Below are 19,915 nucleotides of genomic sequence, written 5' to 3'. Positions count from 1 at the left end.
ACTTTGAAATCAATGCCATCCTATCTCTTTTGTTAAACCGAAGAACAAAATACTTGGAGACAGCGATAAAACTCTTCTTTAGTGATTTCTTTTATTCGATAACTGTAATCTGTTTGACTTCCATTCTGTAAAATAAACTGGTTGTAAACAAACACAAGAAAAATGTTACATCTCTCGGGGATTTCCCTGTGAAAGTTGAAAAAATTGAAAATATTACATGAATTTATAGGCGTGTTCAGTTGTTTTCTTACCGTTGAAAATCTTCATCATTTCATATCTGGTTAATTTTTTTTTCTAGCATTATCAATTAAAAAGTCGTCACTAACATTGGCAAATGCGATTCATCCGCCATTTTCCCGAGCATTTCGCTACTCACCGTCTATCACTACACCTTTTGCTGTTCAATAACAGGGAAGGGACATTCATTTGTGCCAAACGTTGTAACGTTAACGTTCATTGTACGTTCATCAACATCGCACGAAACATCCTTAGCGATGACTCGACTTTCAATAACAATGATTGAATATATGATTGTCTGTTGTTGATTGTCGTTGTTTATGTTAATAGCACTAATGAAATTCTATTTCGTATAACTGTCATTATAACTGATTGTCCAAACGTGCAACAGAATTTTTATTGCGCGCAAAAGAATGTTCGCTCCAATCGAATTAAATGTCCAAGTGCGTTATTGTTTCTCCGTTGATGCTAATGAATGTTCACGAATATTCAATTGTTATTGAAAGTCGAGTCAAGCTAAATGATGTTTCGTGCGATGTTGATGAACGTACAATACACGCTATCGATGTAACTTTTAGCACAAATGAATGTCCCTTTCCCGTTAATGAACAGCGAAAGGTGTAAAAGACCATTATTGGCTCAACCAATCAGAATGCAGGATTTCTGATAGAACTCTAAATGGCGAACTCTAAGAATATATATAGTTGTACTCGATATGGATGTTTGCCTCTGTTATAGTACATCTAGAAAATGCAATACACTTGTTTACCTACTGCATAACACTTGCCTCGTCCCCTAGCTACTCTTGATCAGTTCTACTCGGTCGGAAATGGCAGACGCTTTTGGAACTGACCAATGAAGCAAGCGGGAAATCTGAAGGATATGTCATAAAAAGATGGCCACAGCTTAGAGACGCCTGGGTACGAGGCAATACGTAACTGTGAAAAACGTACTGATAAAAATGTGCATGTTCTCTTTGCAAAGCCTAGTTGTTCGCATATTGAAGCTTCTCCAATGCAATAAGAGGCTTGCGCTAAGAGATCACGTGACTGTTTGGGTGGCAAACTTAAGCGCACGCCTCAGGCATTAAGCGGCAAAATCACAGCAACAAAAAGAAACTTATTCAGCGCTAACAAAAAAAAAGAATTCTTTTATTATTAGAAAGGGCTTAGTTTCATTAAAATCTTTCAGTTTTTCATTGTTCGCTGGCGTGACGGGCGCAGTCATTTCTGATTTTTTGTCTATTTTGTTTATAATTTGCCAACCAGAAAGGTCACTTAGCGCAATTCCCCTTTTCTATCTAGAAGCTTTATTGCCAATTTCGTTGTTGCGCGAGCTCCCAGAAACCCAAATTCCTTTCTTCGTTTGGGAATAGCGCGTAGTCAATCAAACCAGACAATCAAAACCAGACAAACCGCCCCAAAAGCTTTTGTCTGACTTCGCGCTATTCCCAAACAAGACAAGGATTTTGGATTCGCCGTAGTCGCGCAACAACGAATTTGGCTGTAAACAACAATCCTACGTAGTAGTTTTTTTTTTTACAATAAATCGGGCGATAACACCAGAAATTCTTCAAACGCCTCCAACGACTCCTAAGTCCAAACGAACGCGAAGTTAAACAGGGTCCAAAAGAGGGCCAATCTATTCAAGCACGGCCCTTTTTGAATGTCCTATGATGACAAGGTTAAGTCTGGCCTGAACGTGAATTACGCCATGGACTTTGGTGTGTTTCCTAGCATAGAAGAACGTGTCGCTATGCAGAGGCCAAGGAAACAGTAGATCGCCAATAGCATGACCATTAGTTTTTATTTTGTCTCTTTTAATAAAAGATGGCCCTTGTTCGTGGTCAGCACATGGCATCGAACAAGATAATTTCGTCCAGAACTTGTTAAGTCTTTATCCTTCTTCTCTGATGTAGAGCAAAATGTTGCAGCATAGTAGCTGACTATGCTGATGGGGGCTGAGATTGTGTTTAGCAATTTAAATTTGTTGGAGGAAAAATGGAAGAGATCAGTGTGTTCCACAGTGAACGGAAGAACCGACTCCGTTCTGCCTTGATGGCTCTGAGGGCTTTCCTCTCCAGTAGAGGTTGTTATTTTATTTTCTGATCGGGCCATTTCGAACCAGTCGTGTTTCTTGTAGGCAGGCAGTGTCAACGTTCAAGCCATCGAGGTCCATATATATATAACAGAATTATCGGAGATTTATCGTAGAATAAAAGCGAAGAAACGAAGCACTGGATGCGTTTCCCTTTATTGATATCTGACGAGCCTGATGCAGGTTTTGGTGGTCGAGATTTCCCCATCGAGCTGATATCAGCCATGGTGGAACATCGTCTTCTTGGGACACTGGGGTCTGCCGAGTTTGCTTCCAGCTATGGCTTTCCAGTGAGACGCGATGTCTTATCCCTCCTTCGGCGGTGACCGGATATATAAGCGTAAAGACGGTGACTGCCGTTCCTTTGTTTTATTTTTCTACATCTTGTGACGAACGTCCCCTCTACGCGCAGGCTGATGGGCCTAAGGGCGTATCATGGTCACGATAGCTTGACTCCAGATACCCCGCAGGAGTTGCAAGTAAGACAATGCGTCGTCGTCCACTTTAGGCGCTCTGACTCCTGATTTTCTGTCGGGGTTTACTCCCTTAGCCTTTCCTATAAGGTATAGCCACAAGGCAGTGGCGGTTTGTAGTCGGAGGTTTCCTTCTCCTAGCCTTTGCCTAAAAAGGCATTATCCTGCAAGGCAGCAAGTGTCTGGATTGGTTTGTGTTAGGAATGCGAAGATCCCAAAGACCCGCACCAATGATGACCCTAGTGATTATAATCAAATTTGGTGGAACATATCTACAAGTTTTACTGACGAATCCCATAGACTTCAACGCGAAAACCAGGATAGGAGGGCCACTGTGTTGGTATAAATCTGATATATCTTGCAGTCGGCTCCCAAAAGTAGTTGAAGTAGGGTTTAGCAAGTATGATAGTGAAGTTTAATTCAGCATTTTATGATGTTAGGAAAGCAAAATTCCCAAAGACCCGCACCAATGACGATCCTAGTGATTATAATCAAATTTGGTAGAACATTCTACAAGTTTTACTGACGAATCCCAAAGACTTCAACGCGAAAACCAGGATAGTAGGGCCATTGTGTTGGTATGAATCTGATATATCTTGCAGTCGGCTTTTTTGCCAAAGGATTCTTCACAACTGTTGGCTTGTCGTAGTTTCCATGAAACTCCTGGGTGACAAAAAAGGTTTGTTATTTACATTGATGCTCACATTGACCATTTTGAATAGAGCCAAGCGCGAAGTTTGTACTCAGCGTTACAACATACCTTCTCTGCGCCACTTTCTTGGTAGATTTCCCAGGAAGACCCCGTTGTTGAGAGCGAAAGCTTGTACCTTGTGGTTCTTGTATCATGCTCCGAGAGGGTTCCTCCTTGTGTTGCCACGGCGCAAATCATGTACAAAGACAGCAAATCAACCTGGAGGTACTGCAAGCTTTGGATTCCCGAAGGAATCCAATATCCACCCCCGTTTAGTCGGGCACTCATTGGTGCAAATAAATCTGAGGCGTAACCTGATGATATTCTGTACGACGATGCGGAAAAGCTGTTATCAGGGATGATATTTCTGTCCTGAACCCCAACTGCAAGATCACAACCTAGAAAGGATACAAAAAGCATGAGTTGCATTAGAAATAGCCATAGTCAAATGACATAAAATTGATTTTAACGTAGGAGGCAGAGAGGAAGGAAATTTCTCGAAAAATAATAAATAATAAAAGTCACCAAAAGTTCTGCCTTCTGTGATTGCTTAAAAAAAGGTATAAAAAATACAATTTGACAGTCACGCGTGCGAATCAATGGAAATGCAAGCAAACTGTATCGTTCGTAGTGAACTTGCGCAAGCTTTTGGGCTTACATAAAAAAAAATGAAAAGTAAACTGGGTCGGCAGTGTGTTTCTCTCTGCTTTACCACTTTGCACGCGGCCAGCCTACTTATTTTTCCCACCACTATATTGCCCTTTTTACGCCGGCAAACTAAGGTATACAAACTAAAACACTGCTTACTCGTCTCGCAGTTTGCGCCGATGAATTTAGAAAGGCACACGCACGTGTAATTGTTAACGCCGTCATTGCACGTAGCTCCGTTCTGACAGGGATTGCTTGCGCATTCATCAACATCTGGAATAAGAGCAATAGTGTTTATTAAAGAAAGGCTGGCTATGAAAAAAGGGTAGAGAGAGGACAGAGCGCGCGGCCAACTTGCTTTTTTTTCCTGAAAAAAAAACTCATGAGAAATTTGATTACCAGAATCATGTGAATTCCTTAGATCCCCGTTACTTTTGATAATGGATGTGTATTGTCAATAATTGCCTTAAATTCTCCGTAAATTCTAAAGTTTTCCCGGGAATTGTCATGATTGTGTTTCTCGCGTGCATTAACCTCCTGTCGCGGGACAAGTTTAAATTAATGGGCTAGAATTTAACCGACTTGAAATAATAAAACCTAGGCAGAGCCTCCCAAAAGTAGTTGAAGTAGGGTTTACAAAGTATGATAGTGAAATTTTTTAAAGCATTTTGTGAAGTAAGGAGAGCAAAGATCCCAAAGACCCGCACCAATGACGACCCTTAGTGATTATAATCAAATTTGATTATAACCAAATCGATACTCGGTATTAAACCGATACTCGGTTTAAATTAGTAGATTTAGGTCTTTACAGTCCTCAAGCTTTTTAAAGACAGTCAGATGGAAGAATTGTACTAACAGTCAGTAGAATGTGCATCCTACTAACTGGTCCAGGTACTACAAAAAATCAGTAGAATAGTAGAATGTTTATCGTTATTTACTTGGTCCTTGTACTACAACAATCAGTAGAATGTATATCGTACTTACTTGATCCAGGTACTACAACAATCAGTAGAATGTGTGTTGTACTAACTGGTCAAGGTACTACAACAATCAGTAGAGTGTGTATCGTTACTTTCTTGGTCCAGGTTATACAACAATCAGTAGAATGTGTGTCGTACATACTAGGTTCAGGTACTACAACAATCAGTAGAATTTGTATCGTACTTACTTGGCCCAGGTACTACAACAATTAGTAGAATGTGTATCGTACTTACTTGGTCCAGGTATTTCAACAATTAGTAGAATGTGTATCGTACTAACTGGTCCATTAACTACAACAATCACTAGAATGTGTATCGTACAAACTGGTCCAGGTATTACAACAATTAGTAGAATGTGTATCGTACTAACTGGTCCAGGTATTACAACAATCAATAGAATTTGTATAGTACTAACTGGTCCAGTGACTACAACAATCAGTAGAATGTGTATCGTACTAACTAGTCCAGGTACTACAACAATCAGTAGAATGTATATCGTACTAACTGGTCCAGGTACTACAGCAATCAGTAGAATGTGTATCGTACTAACTGGTCCAGGTACTACAACAATCAGTAGAATGTGTATCGTACTAACTTGTCCAGGTATTACAACAATCAATACAATGTGTATCGTGCTAACTGGTCCAGAACTACAAAAATTAGTAGAATGCGTATCGTACTTACGGGTACAGGAGTATGTGTCGTCTTTGTTCAAATCTGGGCGACAGCTGTAGCCTTCAGAACATGGGCTGGACACACACGGGTTCTGAATAGATATATATGCAGAAAAGGAGCATCTCTACTCTGTCAGTCCTATGTTTGTAAACTCAGTGGCACAGTCTGTCTAACTAGATCGTCAATTATACTAAAAGAGCGATTTTCCCAAGTCTTTTGTGGATCATGCCGAGTCATTGTTAGTCCGTTAGTCCGTTTAAGGGGATATGGAAATTTGTTTACAGCTTCAAAGGCTTAAAAAGCAGAGGGAGCGTATGGAAAGAGGAATTGTTGTCAATTTTAAACCCCCGGATTCATTTTTTTTTTGGGGGGGAGGGGGGGTGGTGGGGACGGGGAGTCTTCTTGGAGGAGGGGCATTTTATCTGCAATTACGATCTTATCTTTAAGATCAAAGGGAAACTTACCATAAAGCTGCAGTATCTGTACCCAGCTCTGGGAACCAACTTGTCTTCAACGACATGATCAACAGCGTTCAGTTCGCATGGTAATGTCAGTCCATCATCTGATACCGGGCCTTCATTGTACGACATGCAAAGCGCCTCGTGATAACATTCCGTCATGCAGAGGTCTTCCCTTTGAGTGGGGACTTCTTTTGAAAAGATTCTTTCGCTGGTGTTCAGCGACATGTTTGGGATGCAATCATTTCTGCGCAGCATTCGGCATGGAGGAACTGATGATTGTACTATTAACAACAGAAGGAAAATTTGCAAAGACACTTGATAACAATGGCAGAAAATAAATAGACAAAATCTAATGTAAGACACAACGTTTCTATAGGCAGGCCTGTACCCAGGACCCAAGAGGGGGGCGGTGCAAAATCCCTCCGAAAGAACAAAAAGGGATTTTTTTTGCCTTTGCAGTATCTCCACTGGACGTTTAATGTCGAATTTGGCTACATATCAGAGTGGTCTAGCTTATGATGTTAAGTTTTGTCTACAAAATGCACGTCTATTGAGAACCGAAAGTGGACTTTCGACCGTTGTGGGGGGGGGGGGGGGTCGTTATCACCCCCTGCACCCCACTGGGTACGGGCCTGTATAGGTGTTTGTGTGCTAAGCATGGCTGCTTTTTACAGGAATGGAATACCACCCATGCCTCCACTTCCGAAAGAAGCGAATGTCTTTTGTTTTTGTATATTGAGAAAACCCCTTTTACTTTACGTTTTTTTTTGGTAAAAGGCAAACAAACCACATCATTTCATTTCATCACTATCATTTTTACAACAACGCTAGAAGTAACGCTAATTAAATTATAATCGCTTATCACTGCTCGAAAATGCCTTGATCGCCACAAAGAACTTACCTTTTGAAACCCTTCCAATGAAGTAAATGACGGCAATGAAATAGTCAGAAATCTTCATAATTCAGCGGAGTTTAATAAGCCGCAGGATTCTTAGTTACGCCACTGATGAATCAAAATAAAAATTAGTTAGAAAGCAGCCACTATTCAACCCTATTCAGACTGGGCTTATTTGAGCTGTCTGTTACTGGGCGGGGGGGGGGGGGTGAAAGCGTCCCCCCATCTGTATTTCATGAGCCGCTTAGGCTATGACAATCAAACATACAGACAATGAGCACCAATATGCAAAGAATCGTCCCGCCCTATTTTGGGTGTGGTTAACTCAATTATGACGTCACAATGGCGTCATAAATACGATGTCTAGCTATTCTTTCAAATATTGCCTAAATTATCAGATATCGGATTGAAATCATTTTGAATCATTCAGATATATCGGAATCAACCCTTTAACGGCTTTACAATGCAAAACGGCCATAAAAACGTTTATAATCAATTTTTGTAAGAATTTCCGCCATCTTGGGTCCGCCATTTTGGATTCTTATGATTTTTAGCAAAAGAAAAAAAAATCTAGAATTATTACGGAAAAGGTAATATTTTTATTTTTGAAGTGTCATCTAGTAAATCTAGTGACATTTTAACAACAGCTTTGAGAGAGCAAAATTTACCCACCCCTCCCCCCCAAATATCCGAGGTAAAAAAATTCTAGCGCTGTTGCGAAATTTGTCACATAAACACCCTTATAAAGTCAAGAGGAATTTAAATGTGAAAAACATGACCAAAATATGAAAAATTCACTAATTTTTAAGTTTTTGGGAAACGTATGTGTGAAAAAACGGTTGCCATGGTAACATGGAGCGTAGATAAAGTCACCAAGTTTTAGTCTCTTAGATGCTATGGTTCAGAAGTTATAGCAATTTTCCCGGAGGAGGGTCTTAAAGAGCACCCAACCCCCCATAGTCTGAATTGTTTAACCTGGGGGAGGGGCTGCTGTGTTAGATTCTCTATCATCACAGATGGTTTTGTCCCCCATCAATTGGCTTCTGGACCAAACGACAGTAGACCCATCCCCACTCCCTTAAGCAACCAAATCTCCGGTTCCCTATGCCGCCTATGCCATGAGCGTGACAACGATTTTTGTTTATTTTTTCCTGTATTTTAGATAATGTAAAAAAAAGCAAAAAAGTTTAATTTCTTCATTTTGAAAGTATTAAATAGTATCAGGAATGGCCCCTAAAACTTAAGATCAACAAAAACCGATTGCTTTCATATTTGGTAGGCTATTAGAAATAAGAGGTGGCCTAAATAACAATGGTAAAAAAATCCTTGCTTGCATATGGGTTTTTTTCAGGGGCGACTTTTAAAGTATGTAAATAACAGAGTGACTGAAAATAAAAATACACCAATATCGCAGAATTCCTCTTATAGATTTTAATAAAACTTCCTTTAAGTGTCGACCAATGTCTGATGTACAATTTCCTATAGCTTATTTTTTAAAAATTTCCCTGCAGCGAACAGCGCTTTGCGAATAGTGAATTTAACGGGTTCACCGTTCCGTTGCCATAGAAACAGCAATGTAAACAAAAGTAACATTTTCATAAAGTTCATCCCTAGCTACACGACATGGCCAAATAGCTTGATAATCGATTTCTGCAGCAGAAGGTACGAGTTGTGATTGACAGGATGCTTGGGCATTCGGAAACTGTATCGAATCTCCTGTTAAAATTGTAATTTTATAAGGACTTTTCCATTAGATCCTGATTTCGGAGGTGCACACAAAAGTTGAAGGTGTCATTATTTCAAACATCGAAGAATAAATAGAGAACAAGCAAACTTCACTCAACTCAGGAAAATAAGAAAATTTAAGAAAACTCTTTCAGAACAGATAGCCATCTTTTGTTAATGAATTCGGCCGTAAACATGAAGATCTTAAAATTAGCTAGACGGAGCAAGCTTTGTTATTCTTATGGTTGCTTTTTTGTTAAATACAACAGTCAAAAATACCAGAAAAATCATAAAACATGTTTCTTATGTTTATCCATTTGTAGAATTAAGTAAACAATAGTAATTCTATAAGGAAGTTTCCAATAGATCATGATTTCGGAGGTGTACAAAAGTTGACGGTGTCATTATTTTAAACATCGAAGAATAAATGGCAAGAAGAACAAGCAAACTTCACTCAACACATGCATACTTTTTGTAAAACTATCCAGACTGCCGGAGATTTCGCGAATGCACAATATTACTATAAGTTTACCATCTTTGCATTTATCCATTTGTAAAATAACATTGAAAAAAAATGATCTCTATGAAAAGACAGCAAGTTTGGACATAATCTTTAAAATGATAAAGATTTGCACATACTTTTTACCGTAAATGTGGGTTGTTTCTCTAAAAGTTGCTTTTATATCAATGCCTGGAATTGTTTAGTGCTTCCTCCATACCACATGAAAAAGTTAAAAAGAGTACGAGCCTTATAACATAGAAGTGTTTTCTTACCTTTAGAAAGTCTACAAACGAAGGGAAAACGGGATTATTTACCCATTAATCTTATGCTCTTATTGATTGTGAACTACAACACAGTAGATTCCCAACTTTAAGGTTTGTGTCAAAAAGAACATTAAAAATTTAATCGTAGTTTTATCCAATCAAAAAAATTGGAAATTCCTGTCTCTGCCAATCGGAATACCTTTTAAGAAGGCATTATGTGTCGCAGGTATTATTATTCTTTACATAAACATTCGTCGAAATGGCTAGAAAAACAATAACTTTACACAACTCAAAAAGTTAAATGTCATATTCTTTTTCTTTGTAGACCTTGTGAAACCGCAAGAAACTATCATCCTTAAGAACTATGTTAAAAAAATAATCATAAAAAGACAGATATCACCATAAATAAAAGGTCACCGTTATGTAAGACTTGAAAAATATAGTTCTGCCTGTAGTGTAGAAATGGTCTGTTTGTAAAAAATAACCAACCAGCAATTTCAAACATCCAATTGATAATTCACCCTTTGAGCTGTTTATTATGGTAACGGCAAAATAGTAGGGCGTTTTGGTGAAAAATAGACGCACATTTATCAGGTGGTGCGATCTCTAGAAGGCTCCTCCTTTAAACATGGTTTACTGAGTTTTACTGCATACAATCCACGGTCATGTTTTAAAGAGCCCTTGTGAGCCACACCTGTATGTTCACTTGGTCTGTGATGGCTTCGCAAGTTTTGTGTCTAGTGGAATAAACACTCACTTTGTTACAACGCCGGCGAAGGTGTGCAGGTATATTTTTAGAGGTTAGAGGTCCCCCCCCCCCCCCCCGCCACGGATTCTTCAGGTCATTCAGAAATTCTATTTGATTGTTGTCTGGCTTCTGGCGTCGTGATGTTGCGAGGCTGTTATGTCCTTGATGCACTCGTAAATATTATGCGAGACATATTTCGCAAGAGTTTCGGCATCGTACGCGGTCATGGAGTGATATTTAGAATTTTCAGCCAATGTTTTAACTCTTTCGCCACCGTAGGTGAGTTCCAATCGATGTCACCATTATAGAATTGTTGAACCTAAGATAATTCCGATTTAACAAACTTCCATACGATAAAACCTCTCAGTAAGCGCATAAATTCCTGCAGTCTGCTAGTTTTAGTTGTTGATTTAAGATAGTGTATATACATGTAAATCTAAAAGAATTTAGAGTTAAGGAAACTAAGAAAATTTAAGAAAACGCTTTCAGAACAGATCGCCATTTCTTTCGTTAATGAATTCGGCCGTAAACATGAAGATCTTAGAAATAGCTAGACGGAACAAGCTTTGTTATTCTTATGGTGGCTTTTTTGTTAAAGACAACATAGTCAAAAATACCATAAAAATCATAATACATGTTTCTTATGTTTATCCATTTGTTGAATTAAGTAATAAAAATAGTAATGTTATAAGGATGTTTTCAATAGATCCTGATTTCGGAGGTGCACACAAAAGTTAAACGTGTCATTATTTCAAACATCGAAGAATAAATGGCAAGAAGAACAAGCAAACTTCACTCAACACATGCATACTTTTTGTAAAACTATCCAGACTGCCGGAGATTTCGCGAATGCACAATATTACTATAAGTTTACCATCTTTGCATTTATCCATTTGTAAAATAACATTGAAAAAAAAATGATCTCTATGAAAAGACAGCAAGTTTGGACATAATCTTTAAAATGATAAAGATTTGCACATACTTTTTACCGTAAATGTGGGTTGTTTCTCTAAAAGTTGCTTTTATATCAATGCCTGGAATTGTTTAGTGCTTCCTCCATACCACATGAAAAAGTTAAAAAGAGTACGAGCCTTATAACATAGAAGTGTTTTCTTACCTTTAGAAAGTCTACAAACGAAGGGAAAACGGGATTATTTACCCATTAATCTTATGCTCTTATTGATTGTGAACTACAACACAGTATATTCACAACTTTAAGGTTTGTGTCAAAAAGAACATTAAAAATTTAATCGTAGTTTTGTCCAATCAAAAAAATGGAAATTCCTGTCTCTGCCAATCGGAATACCTTTTCAGAAGGCATTATATGTCGCAGGTATTATTATTCTTTACATAAACATTCGTCGAAATGGCTAGAAAAACAATAACTTTACACAACTCAAAAAGTTAATGTCATATTCTTTTTCTTTGTAGACCTTGTGAAACCGCAAGGAACTATCATCCTTAAGAGCTATGTTAAAAAAATAATCATAAAAAGACAGATATCACCATAAATAAAAGGTCACCGTTATGTAATACTTGAAAAATATAGTTCTGCCTGTAGTGTAGAAATGGTCTGTTTGTAAAAAATAACCAACCAGCAATTTCAAACATCCAATTGATAATTTACCCGTTGAGCTGTTTATTATGGTTACGGCAAAATAGTAGTTCGTTTTGGTGAAAAATAGACGCACATTTAGCAGGTGGTGCGATCTCTAGAAGGCTCTTCCTATAAACATGGTTTACTCAGTTTTACTGCATACTATCCACGGTCATGTTTTAAAGAGCCGAATAGAACAGTCCGACGTCATTGCTCCTTTATTGGGGGAGGGCTTTAGATCAGATCAAATTAGATTAGATGACATTTATTATTGAGGGTTTGCACTAAATAGCTGATTTAGGCAGCACGATTTAGTCGTATGGTTCCCAGGAATTGTGTCACCAGTTTACTTCCGGTTGATTACTTAACAATCTCCGATTATTTTTAATGGAAACGCGAAAAATATTTTAAAATTGTGAAATCAGTGTGTCTATTGGAAGTTTCTTTGACGATGTGATTGACAATTTAGAGCAGATGGCCTGTTAAATAGCACGGATTCTAATAGATTCTATTTTCTCTTTACGGTTGAGGTTTCCCTCGGCCCCCTCCGGAAGTAAACTGGTGACGATGGGGCTTTAACATCTTTAGATAATTTACCCGTGTCCCTCGTGTAACAAAATAAAGAGAGAGTAAGAACTATTTTAACTATTTACAATAAGAAATTAGGTTAGGATTAACAGGCGCGCTTTATTGTGTTAATGAGAGATGTCAAGGATTTCATTTGTTTTACATCCATGGAAAGAGAGTTCCAGAATTTTGGCAACACTAAAGCAGAATCGTTTTTCGCCAAACGTACGATTACAGTGTTGGAGTGGTAAGCTTCCAATTATCTACACGATAATAACAGTTAAAGAAATCTGTTTGAGCGACTGAAACTACATGGCTTAAGAGGGGGGGGGGGGGGGGGGGGGGGGGCTGTCTCAAGTATTTCAACACCTGTTACGGGCCCGGTTAGCTGAACAGGATGTGAGAACAAAATTCACGATTATCAACACGGGCCAAAGTACTCCCCCCCCCCCCCCCCCCCCAGGGGAATCTACATCAAAACTTTGTAGACAATACAGTCAGGCAGACATGATGCGTTTGTGTTAGTTGTCCTTATCTGATTTTAAAAAAGCTTGCACTCGAGTTATTTATGTGTGGCGCCGCAGTGCTTCATGGGTATCAATAAAAGGTGAAATAAGCGTAAATAAAACAAACACAGGTTTAGAACACTTTAGCGTTCACGCGGCTTAGAGACCATGAATACTGCGGGTTACGATACATGGATGCTCGGATGTAACCTAAATTGCAATAGGTGTATATGTATGTAGAACCTCAACAAAACGTTTCCAGTGACAATTATTACATGATTGACACGGTTTCTATTGTTTTCGTTAGGGCTTTATTTCACGTACAAACCTCATTAATATGCAAGTAGCTAAGAGCCCGGGGAGGGCTTTCATATTCAGCAGGGAAGAGCGGGGCTGACGAATTGAATTGAATTGCTCATTATAAATGAAAGGGGTGTATATAGATACATCCCGGGGAAGCTCGTATACATCCCTTGCATTTATAATGAGGAATTAAATCAATCCACTACCTGCACTCTTCCATGCTGAATATCAAAACCCAACCATTTGGCACTTAACTTTGCAATTTTCCAAAATCTATTGGACCATAAAAATGACAAACTTCAACTATTAATTGCTTACATATTCTGCAGGTCTTTTTAGGGGTTTACTTTCGCCCTGGCTCTTTATGACTTTATCAACCTCACAAACATCCTCTATCATTTCTTCATCAACACTACAATCGAACACCTTTGATACTATCGAAACTTACGAAACTATCCGATCCTGCCACAATTCTGGTTCTAATTCCTCACTTCTGCCCGCTCTTGATAGGTACGAACAGCCCACACCGTGTTGGTTTTCGTGTTCTCCGGAATCCTGTCGTCCTTTCTCTTCTCAACTTATTCTTCACTTAGAATCGTAATATTACGGCTTGTTCTTCAAAGGATCGTTCCGACAAGATCAAAATCCAGGAGAAACTATTCGGCTTGCGAAAACGTATTCTGTGTCAGTTCGGACATGTCTTCGTCGCTCTCCATCTCAGAAAAAATACGAGCGTTATGCAAACTAAACGGGGCAACAAATCTCATTTAAACGCTCCTTTTGTAAGGAAATCACTTGCTTATTGCATGATTGTTATTTCCTACAAATAAAGAACACCATTTCACCCCAATGTGAAATATCATAAACTGGCCGCGCAGGGAATACACTTCTTTGTATTTGGTACAATTAAGATACCAAGGCCTTTGTTTTCAAGGATGAAATAGTTTTCGTGACTATTAAGCACATACCGATGTGGTTGATTGTTAATCGTTTTCCTTTTTGATTGCCGTAGAAATTGCAGAGGAAATAACTTTTCGATATATATGCTAATGGAGTTTGAATCCTCCACACCACTCTTTGTTCAATCAAGGTTCAATTTCAAAGATTAAGATTCTGAGACACATTTTTGCGTGGACCCCTTTGTCAATATGTAATAAGTCTCGGCCTGCGGCCTCGGGATGTATATGGCTTATTGCCGAAGGCTCGAGGTAATTAACTCTTACTTATTTGTTATACTAACAAATAATGCCTTTGGTCTCGTTAGGCTTTTACAAAATACCAAAACATTTGAATAAATGCCATTATTTTATTTAACATCTTTATGAATATTTAATACAACAGCAGCAGTTAGTCATTCCCCATATACTATGAAAACATATTTTGAAAACACCTATTTCGATTATAAGGTTGCAACCGCGAATCGATGTATCGTAAACCGCAGTGGTTTATGTCTCCTTAAGGGAGAATTCAGGCTCTGAAAAAAAGCTAACTTTGCTCCCTAATGTCCTTGTATGCGGAATCTTGAGATATATATTGAGGATTGGAAAATTTCATGCCATTTTTTTGCTCTGTCCATTAGGTTACACTCGGAGAATCTGTGCCAATGTGCTTAATGGGTATCAAATAAGAAATAAGGTTAAATAAAAACAAACAAGCTTAGCATTCTTGTTTATGAACCTCTAAAAGTTCACACGGAGTTCAGAGACCAGGGTTCGGCCATTCGGTTCGGTTCCTTTATACGTTACCATTCATACTTTGAACATTTGAAAATTTCACTTCAAGTCTCATATCTCGAAGACGAATGCATTTAGAAAAAAAAAACTTTTTGATATGTTGGTTTACCGAAGTTAACCAGTACTTATTTTGGGAAAACTTGTCACTTTTTTGCTCTGTCAACCATCCTCGGGGACCCCAGGGCGTACTGAGAGTAAACAAGCGTAACGTCAGACGAGCGCGGGTCGTCCGCTTCCGGCTCGCGCTCGTTATGCTCTCGAGCTCGTTTCCGCTCAGTACGCCCTGGGTCCCAGGTCCCCGAGGATGTCTGTCAACCTGATGTTAGAAAGTTTCTCCACCAACGTCCCGAATGTCATAAATACATTGGACTTTCAGTGTGTTTAGAATAATAGGTATGTCACAGACTGTTATAGTTGAATGTTTGGGAAGCGGGGTCAATTCAAATACCATTCCTTCTCAAGAAGATGTCTGATGAGTCGGGTGACATTTGGAAAATTTTTAGAACGACAAATTCTTTGTATTAAAGATTTAACAATATTAACATCCAATAGTGACTGACAAAATATTGAACATTTCATGGCAGTATTTCACTCTCCTTCGTTCTATTCTATATTACTTAATATTTAAACCCACAAAAATTGCCACAACGAAATTATGACTCAAAGATTTAACAATATTAACATCCAATAGTGACTGACAAAATATTGAACATTTCATGGCGGTATTTCACTCTCCTTCGCTCTATTCTATATTACTTAATATTTAAACCCACAAAAAATTATGACTCAAAGGTTAGCTTACTATATTGAGCCATCGTGTAACGTTTTTTTTTTTGGTCGAGCTAATATAAATCATCATAAGAACCAAAAGTGTGAAGCAATTTCGCTGTAACAGCCCTCTCTAAGCAGTTTTCCGTTAAAAGCTCACCAGGTTGGCAATTTTTTCATCAGGTCGGTCTAGACATTAAGAATTCTTTTAAATGTCTAATTTCGTTAGGGGGCGGGGTCTCCACCAGGTCAGAGTGAAATTGTACCAGGGAAGGAAAATCACTGCGAGGAAGATCGTGAAAACCCAGCATGTAACGGGGAAGGGAAGAATCCATAAGGTATGGCAAAGAATCCTCACCAGGTCGGGTTTTACCAGGACAATGGTAGAAGGGTGTAATGTACAAACAGACCACAGGATTACCACCACCATGATGTTGCAATAGGAGTTACAGATCGGCACGCGGCATAGCTCGCAAAAAAGAATCTAAGATTTTTTTTCTGTTATAAAACAAACGTCAGATGTGGCCAATGCGCTTTCTTTGGTGTGTCGTGTAAGTATACTTAGCTGGAATTTCATGTATTGTCTTTCCCAAGGGTAAGAGAGAGAGAAGACAGAAAGTGAGAAACTGATCTGTAACTCAAATCGTATATATGAGAATGGTAAGCTACGAACTCAATATTTTACAAATCGAAATACAGTGGAACCTGCACTTTACGATATGCCTTAGGAGAAAATGTATCGTAAAATCGAGGTATGGTTACAAAGAGGTCCTCGATTTTACGATATAAATCCACTGCAAATATCGTTGTAGCGACGTCGGGTGAATTCACAACTTTCACAAAATATTGATATTGTTAACTGTACTCTGTGTACGACCAAACAGTTTCTCTCTGTAAGACTATAGTCTGTGTTTAACAAGATCTGTCAAGTCAAAAACATCGATTAACTGTACTGTTTATGTATGGTGTCTTGAGTCTTTCTTTCTTTGTTGATAGAGAGAATCACTAATATCGTTGTATGGAGGTCAAAATTACGCTTGGGAAAACAGATTTGTGTCGTGAAAACGAGAATACCGTTGTATCCAATAGCATAAAATCGAGGTAATTTCTTATACATTTCACTGTATCTCTGCCGGGAGAAAGAAACGCCATCATAAAACCGAGGTTATCGTAAAATCCAGGTTCCACTGTACCTCTATAGAAGAACTTTTGGTTGCTCATGCTCAAGAGGGCAAAGTTAGCTGCTACAAGTGTGCTTTCTGAGTTGCATAACATACGAAGTTCAATACGATGGAGCCTCTACCTGCATGTATAACCATATTCGATAAATGTTTTTTTTTTTTTTTTTTTTTGCCAAAAAAAAAAAGAGATACAGGATTTAGTATAAATATCATTAACTCTCTCATTTTTATTTTTTTTTTAAAAACCAAAGGGGGAGTGTGTCCCGGGTCTTTCTGAGAGTGACAACTTTGTAAGGGAGTAATTTGTTCTTATTGCTGCCCGGGTGAGATTTCAGGACCAATAAAAAAGCAAATTACACAAGCCTTGCTTGTATTACTTTGCAGCAAATATCCTAAAATATGCATATCTAAACTTTTAAATTGCCAGGCTTTAAGAATCCTATTCTTAATAACAGGATATAAAAAAAATTGCCAAAATAATAGGTAAAACGATAGTCTTCATGGAAATAACCCAGGAACAGCTGTTCCGGGACTAGATAAAGGTGGGACTGCGAAACAATGCCAGCACCCAACTCAATAGAGCTGTCTTGTTAATGTAGGTACTGTACACCTTACCCAGTCAAACGACTGGCAAGAAAATCTGGGATTTTGGAAAGTGTCTGCTATATAAAGGCTCCACTGCACAAAGTATTTACATGTGATATTTCAAGTTTACCAGTTTACACTGTATACTGGTCACGGCTCCAAGCTATCATCTACATTGTCCTGATCATAATCGCCAAGTGTCTGCTATATAAAGGCTCCACTGCACAAAGTATTTACATGTGATATTTTAAGGTCACTAGTTTATACTGTATACTGGTCATGGCTCCAAGCTATCATCTACATTGTCCTGATCATAATCGCCAAATCCTTCTCTTTTGTTGTCAACAAGGTTGTAGTAATAAAAGTAGTGATACTGTTTGGATATGAATATCAAAACGTTAGGAATTCTCTGAGTTGTAGTGGCACTGGGATGTTTTTGTTTTTATGTTTCGTTTGATGTTACTAGTATACCCACTCAAATATCACATAATTTCTTGCATAAGGCAATAGGGTGAAAAGGGAAACAAGGAGATGGGAGCAATGTCAGCATGTCTTATAAAATCAGGTCATAAATACTTTACACCACCAACATATTTTAGCTAACCTGGTTTCTACAGGGTGATGACACACTGATGACTTTGACATCATCTTGATCTTGATTCACTGAGCAGTAATGCTTGCTTTCACCACTTTCAATAAGAGACACCTTCTCTGTACTGTCTGGGGCTAGAACTGGGGGTGGATTTCCCATATACAACATGTAGTGCTGTAAGACTAGGGTTATATTAAAGACTAATGTTAGAATACCTAGCACTAGTTTTGGTATGTTGCCAGTAAACTGCTTTGTACTGTGTTCCAGAGCACAATAAATATTCATTTGGAGAAGGCTCAGGATCCCTCCAGAAAAGTCTAGAAGAACACCTCCAATATGGAAACCTTCAGTGCACTTGCGGCGATAGTTGAGCCAGATCTGAGGTAAATACTGTAAAAAATTCAAACCATTTAAATTATAAAATTAAAGTTAATGTTTGCTTGCTTCTTCTTTTTCTCCCCTCATCAAGCATTATGAAACTTGGTAAGCAGTAACCACTTCCATCAGATGTCAGATACCCCCCCCCCCCCCCCCTCCCACAGGATGATGCACTGGATAGGCTTGGGAAAAGCCATTTGCATGGTTTGAGTTTCCTAGAAGGAATATGGAAGAAAGGGGGCTTCAGGGCCCTGTGCCCATATGCCCTACACCACCCCCTCACATGAATTAATGCTTTTTAGAATTTTTTAAGTTTACCCCCCCCCCCCCCTCCCATTTCTTTCTATACATCACCACCTATGCCCTCATCCCTCTCTCTCTCTATATAAAAAAAATATGCTACATGAACAATAATCTGATAATATACATACATATGTCAAGAGTTTTCACTATACGGCCAGACAGCCGATACCTTAGGATAACTGTAATAAGATATTATTAATATTTTTTATCGAATAGAAAAACGACTCACCGATCCAAAAGACACAGCCAACTTGACGTAGCCGCAATAATCGAGCATAAAGAGCCACGAAGTTACTTTAAACCCCGCGAGGGCACAGCAAATCCCCAATGCAACGACGAACACCGAAAAGACAACTTTGGTAGTGAAATGAATTTTCTGTGGACCACTTTCGTAAATGACACACTGCAAACATGTTATTCCAGTGCAGACGAGCCCGAGGATTGCAAATACAACATCTGTGAGCTTTACAGGAGAAGATTCATTCGAGTTTCCGATTATTTCCCATTGTATGTTCAAGTCGAAGAAAACGACCACATTGTAGATCATATAGGCGATGTAGCTTATCATGAAATAAGTCAACATGTCGAAGGACAAACCAACGACGCATTTTCGCCGCCAGTTTTCATAAATTTGTGGGTAAAAAGACACAGTCCAGGCAAGGAAATATCCCCAGCCGAAAATATCAGCTAGAACAACCAGCACCGTCTCCGACACCATCTTCAAATCAAGAACAATTCGAGTACTATGGCCTAATACTTTATGTCAATTGAATATCGTCGTCCTGCTTAGAAATTGTAAATGTAGAGTAATTGAAGAGTCCTACATAAAGTATACTACTCTTCTAAACTTATTCGTGCCATGTGCAGAATTTCGCAATAACGAGCGGTGATTGGCTCATTGAATGGCTGCACTTTGAGGGTGGCGAGGGGGGATTCTGGAGAAGAGATAATGCAATAAGTGATAAAAATCTAAGTGATAAAAACAGTAACAAATAAATTGTTATTCC

The 19,915-nt window shown here is 38.6% G+C and overlaps 2 protein-coding genes across 2 annotated transcripts; both read right to left on the bottom strand.

Moving 5' to 3' along the window:
* Nucleotides 1-77: 77 nt before the first annotated feature.
* Nucleotides 78-9,920, bottom strand: LOC5506372 (EGF-like repeat and discoidin I-like domain-containing protein 3). The gene is made up of 7 exons (XM_048723169.1): nt 9,657-9,920; nt 7,164-7,265; nt 6,266-6,543; nt 5,811-5,892; nt 4,306-4,419; nt 3,568-3,896; nt 78-3,470 (listed from the first exon to the last, which is right to left on the bottom strand). The coding sequence occupies exons 2-7, from the start codon at nt 7,219-7,221 to the stop codon at nt 3,327-3,329; spliced, it is 1,005 nt and encodes a 334-aa protein (XP_048579126.1). The 5' UTR covers nt 7,222-7,265; nt 9,657-9,920; the 3' UTR covers nt 78-3,326.
* A 3,799-nt stretch (nt 9,921-13,719) lies between these two features.
* On the bottom strand, nt 13,720-19,875 carry LOC5506358 (cystinosin homolog). Its single transcript, XM_032374743.2, has 3 exons — nt 19,138-19,875; nt 18,240-18,617; nt 13,720-18,008 (listed from the first exon to the last, which is right to left on the bottom strand). Exons 1-3 carry the CDS (start codon nt 19,624-19,626, stop codon nt 17,913-17,915), a joined length of 963 nt encoding a protein of 320 aa, XP_032230634.2. The 5' UTR covers nt 19,627-19,875; the 3' UTR covers nt 13,720-17,912.
* Between the last annotated feature and the right edge of the window lie 40 nt (nt 19,876-19,915).

This window comes from Nematostella vectensis, chromosome 15 (genome assembly GCF_932526225.1).
Source record: "Nematostella vectensis chromosome 15, jaNemVect1.1, whole genome shotgun sequence".
Taxonomy (NCBI): Eukaryota; Metazoa; Cnidaria; class Anthozoa; order Actiniaria; family Edwardsiidae; genus Nematostella; species Nematostella vectensis.
Note: the sequence above shows the minus strand (reverse complement) of the source record. Positions and strands in the feature narration are given on the sequence as shown.

Coding starts and splice junctions, on each gene's coding strand:
- LOC5506372 (XM_048723169.1), bottom strand. CDS start 7,221: ATGAAGATTTCTGACTATTTCATTGCCGTCATTTACTTCATTGGAAGG. Junction 5,893..6,265: donor ACAGATACTGCAGCTTTATG/GTAAGTTTCCCT, acceptor ATATCTATTCAG/AACCCGTGTGTGTCCAGCCC. Junction 3,897..4,305: donor CGGCGCAAACTGCGAGACGA/GTAAGCAGTGTT, acceptor TATCCTTTCTAG/GTTGTGATCTTGCAGTTGGG.
- LOC5506358 (XM_032374743.2), bottom strand. CDS start 19,626: ATGGTGTCGGAGACGGTGCTGGTTGTTCTAGCTGATATTTTCGGCTGG. Junction 18,618..19,137: donor TGGCTGTGTCTTTTGGATCG/GTGAGTCGTTTT, acceptor AATTTTTTACAG/TATTTACCTCAGATCTGGCT. Junction 18,009..18,239: donor CATCACCCTGTAGAAACCAG/GTTAGCTAAAAT, acceptor ATATCCAAACAG/TATCACTACTTTTATTACTA.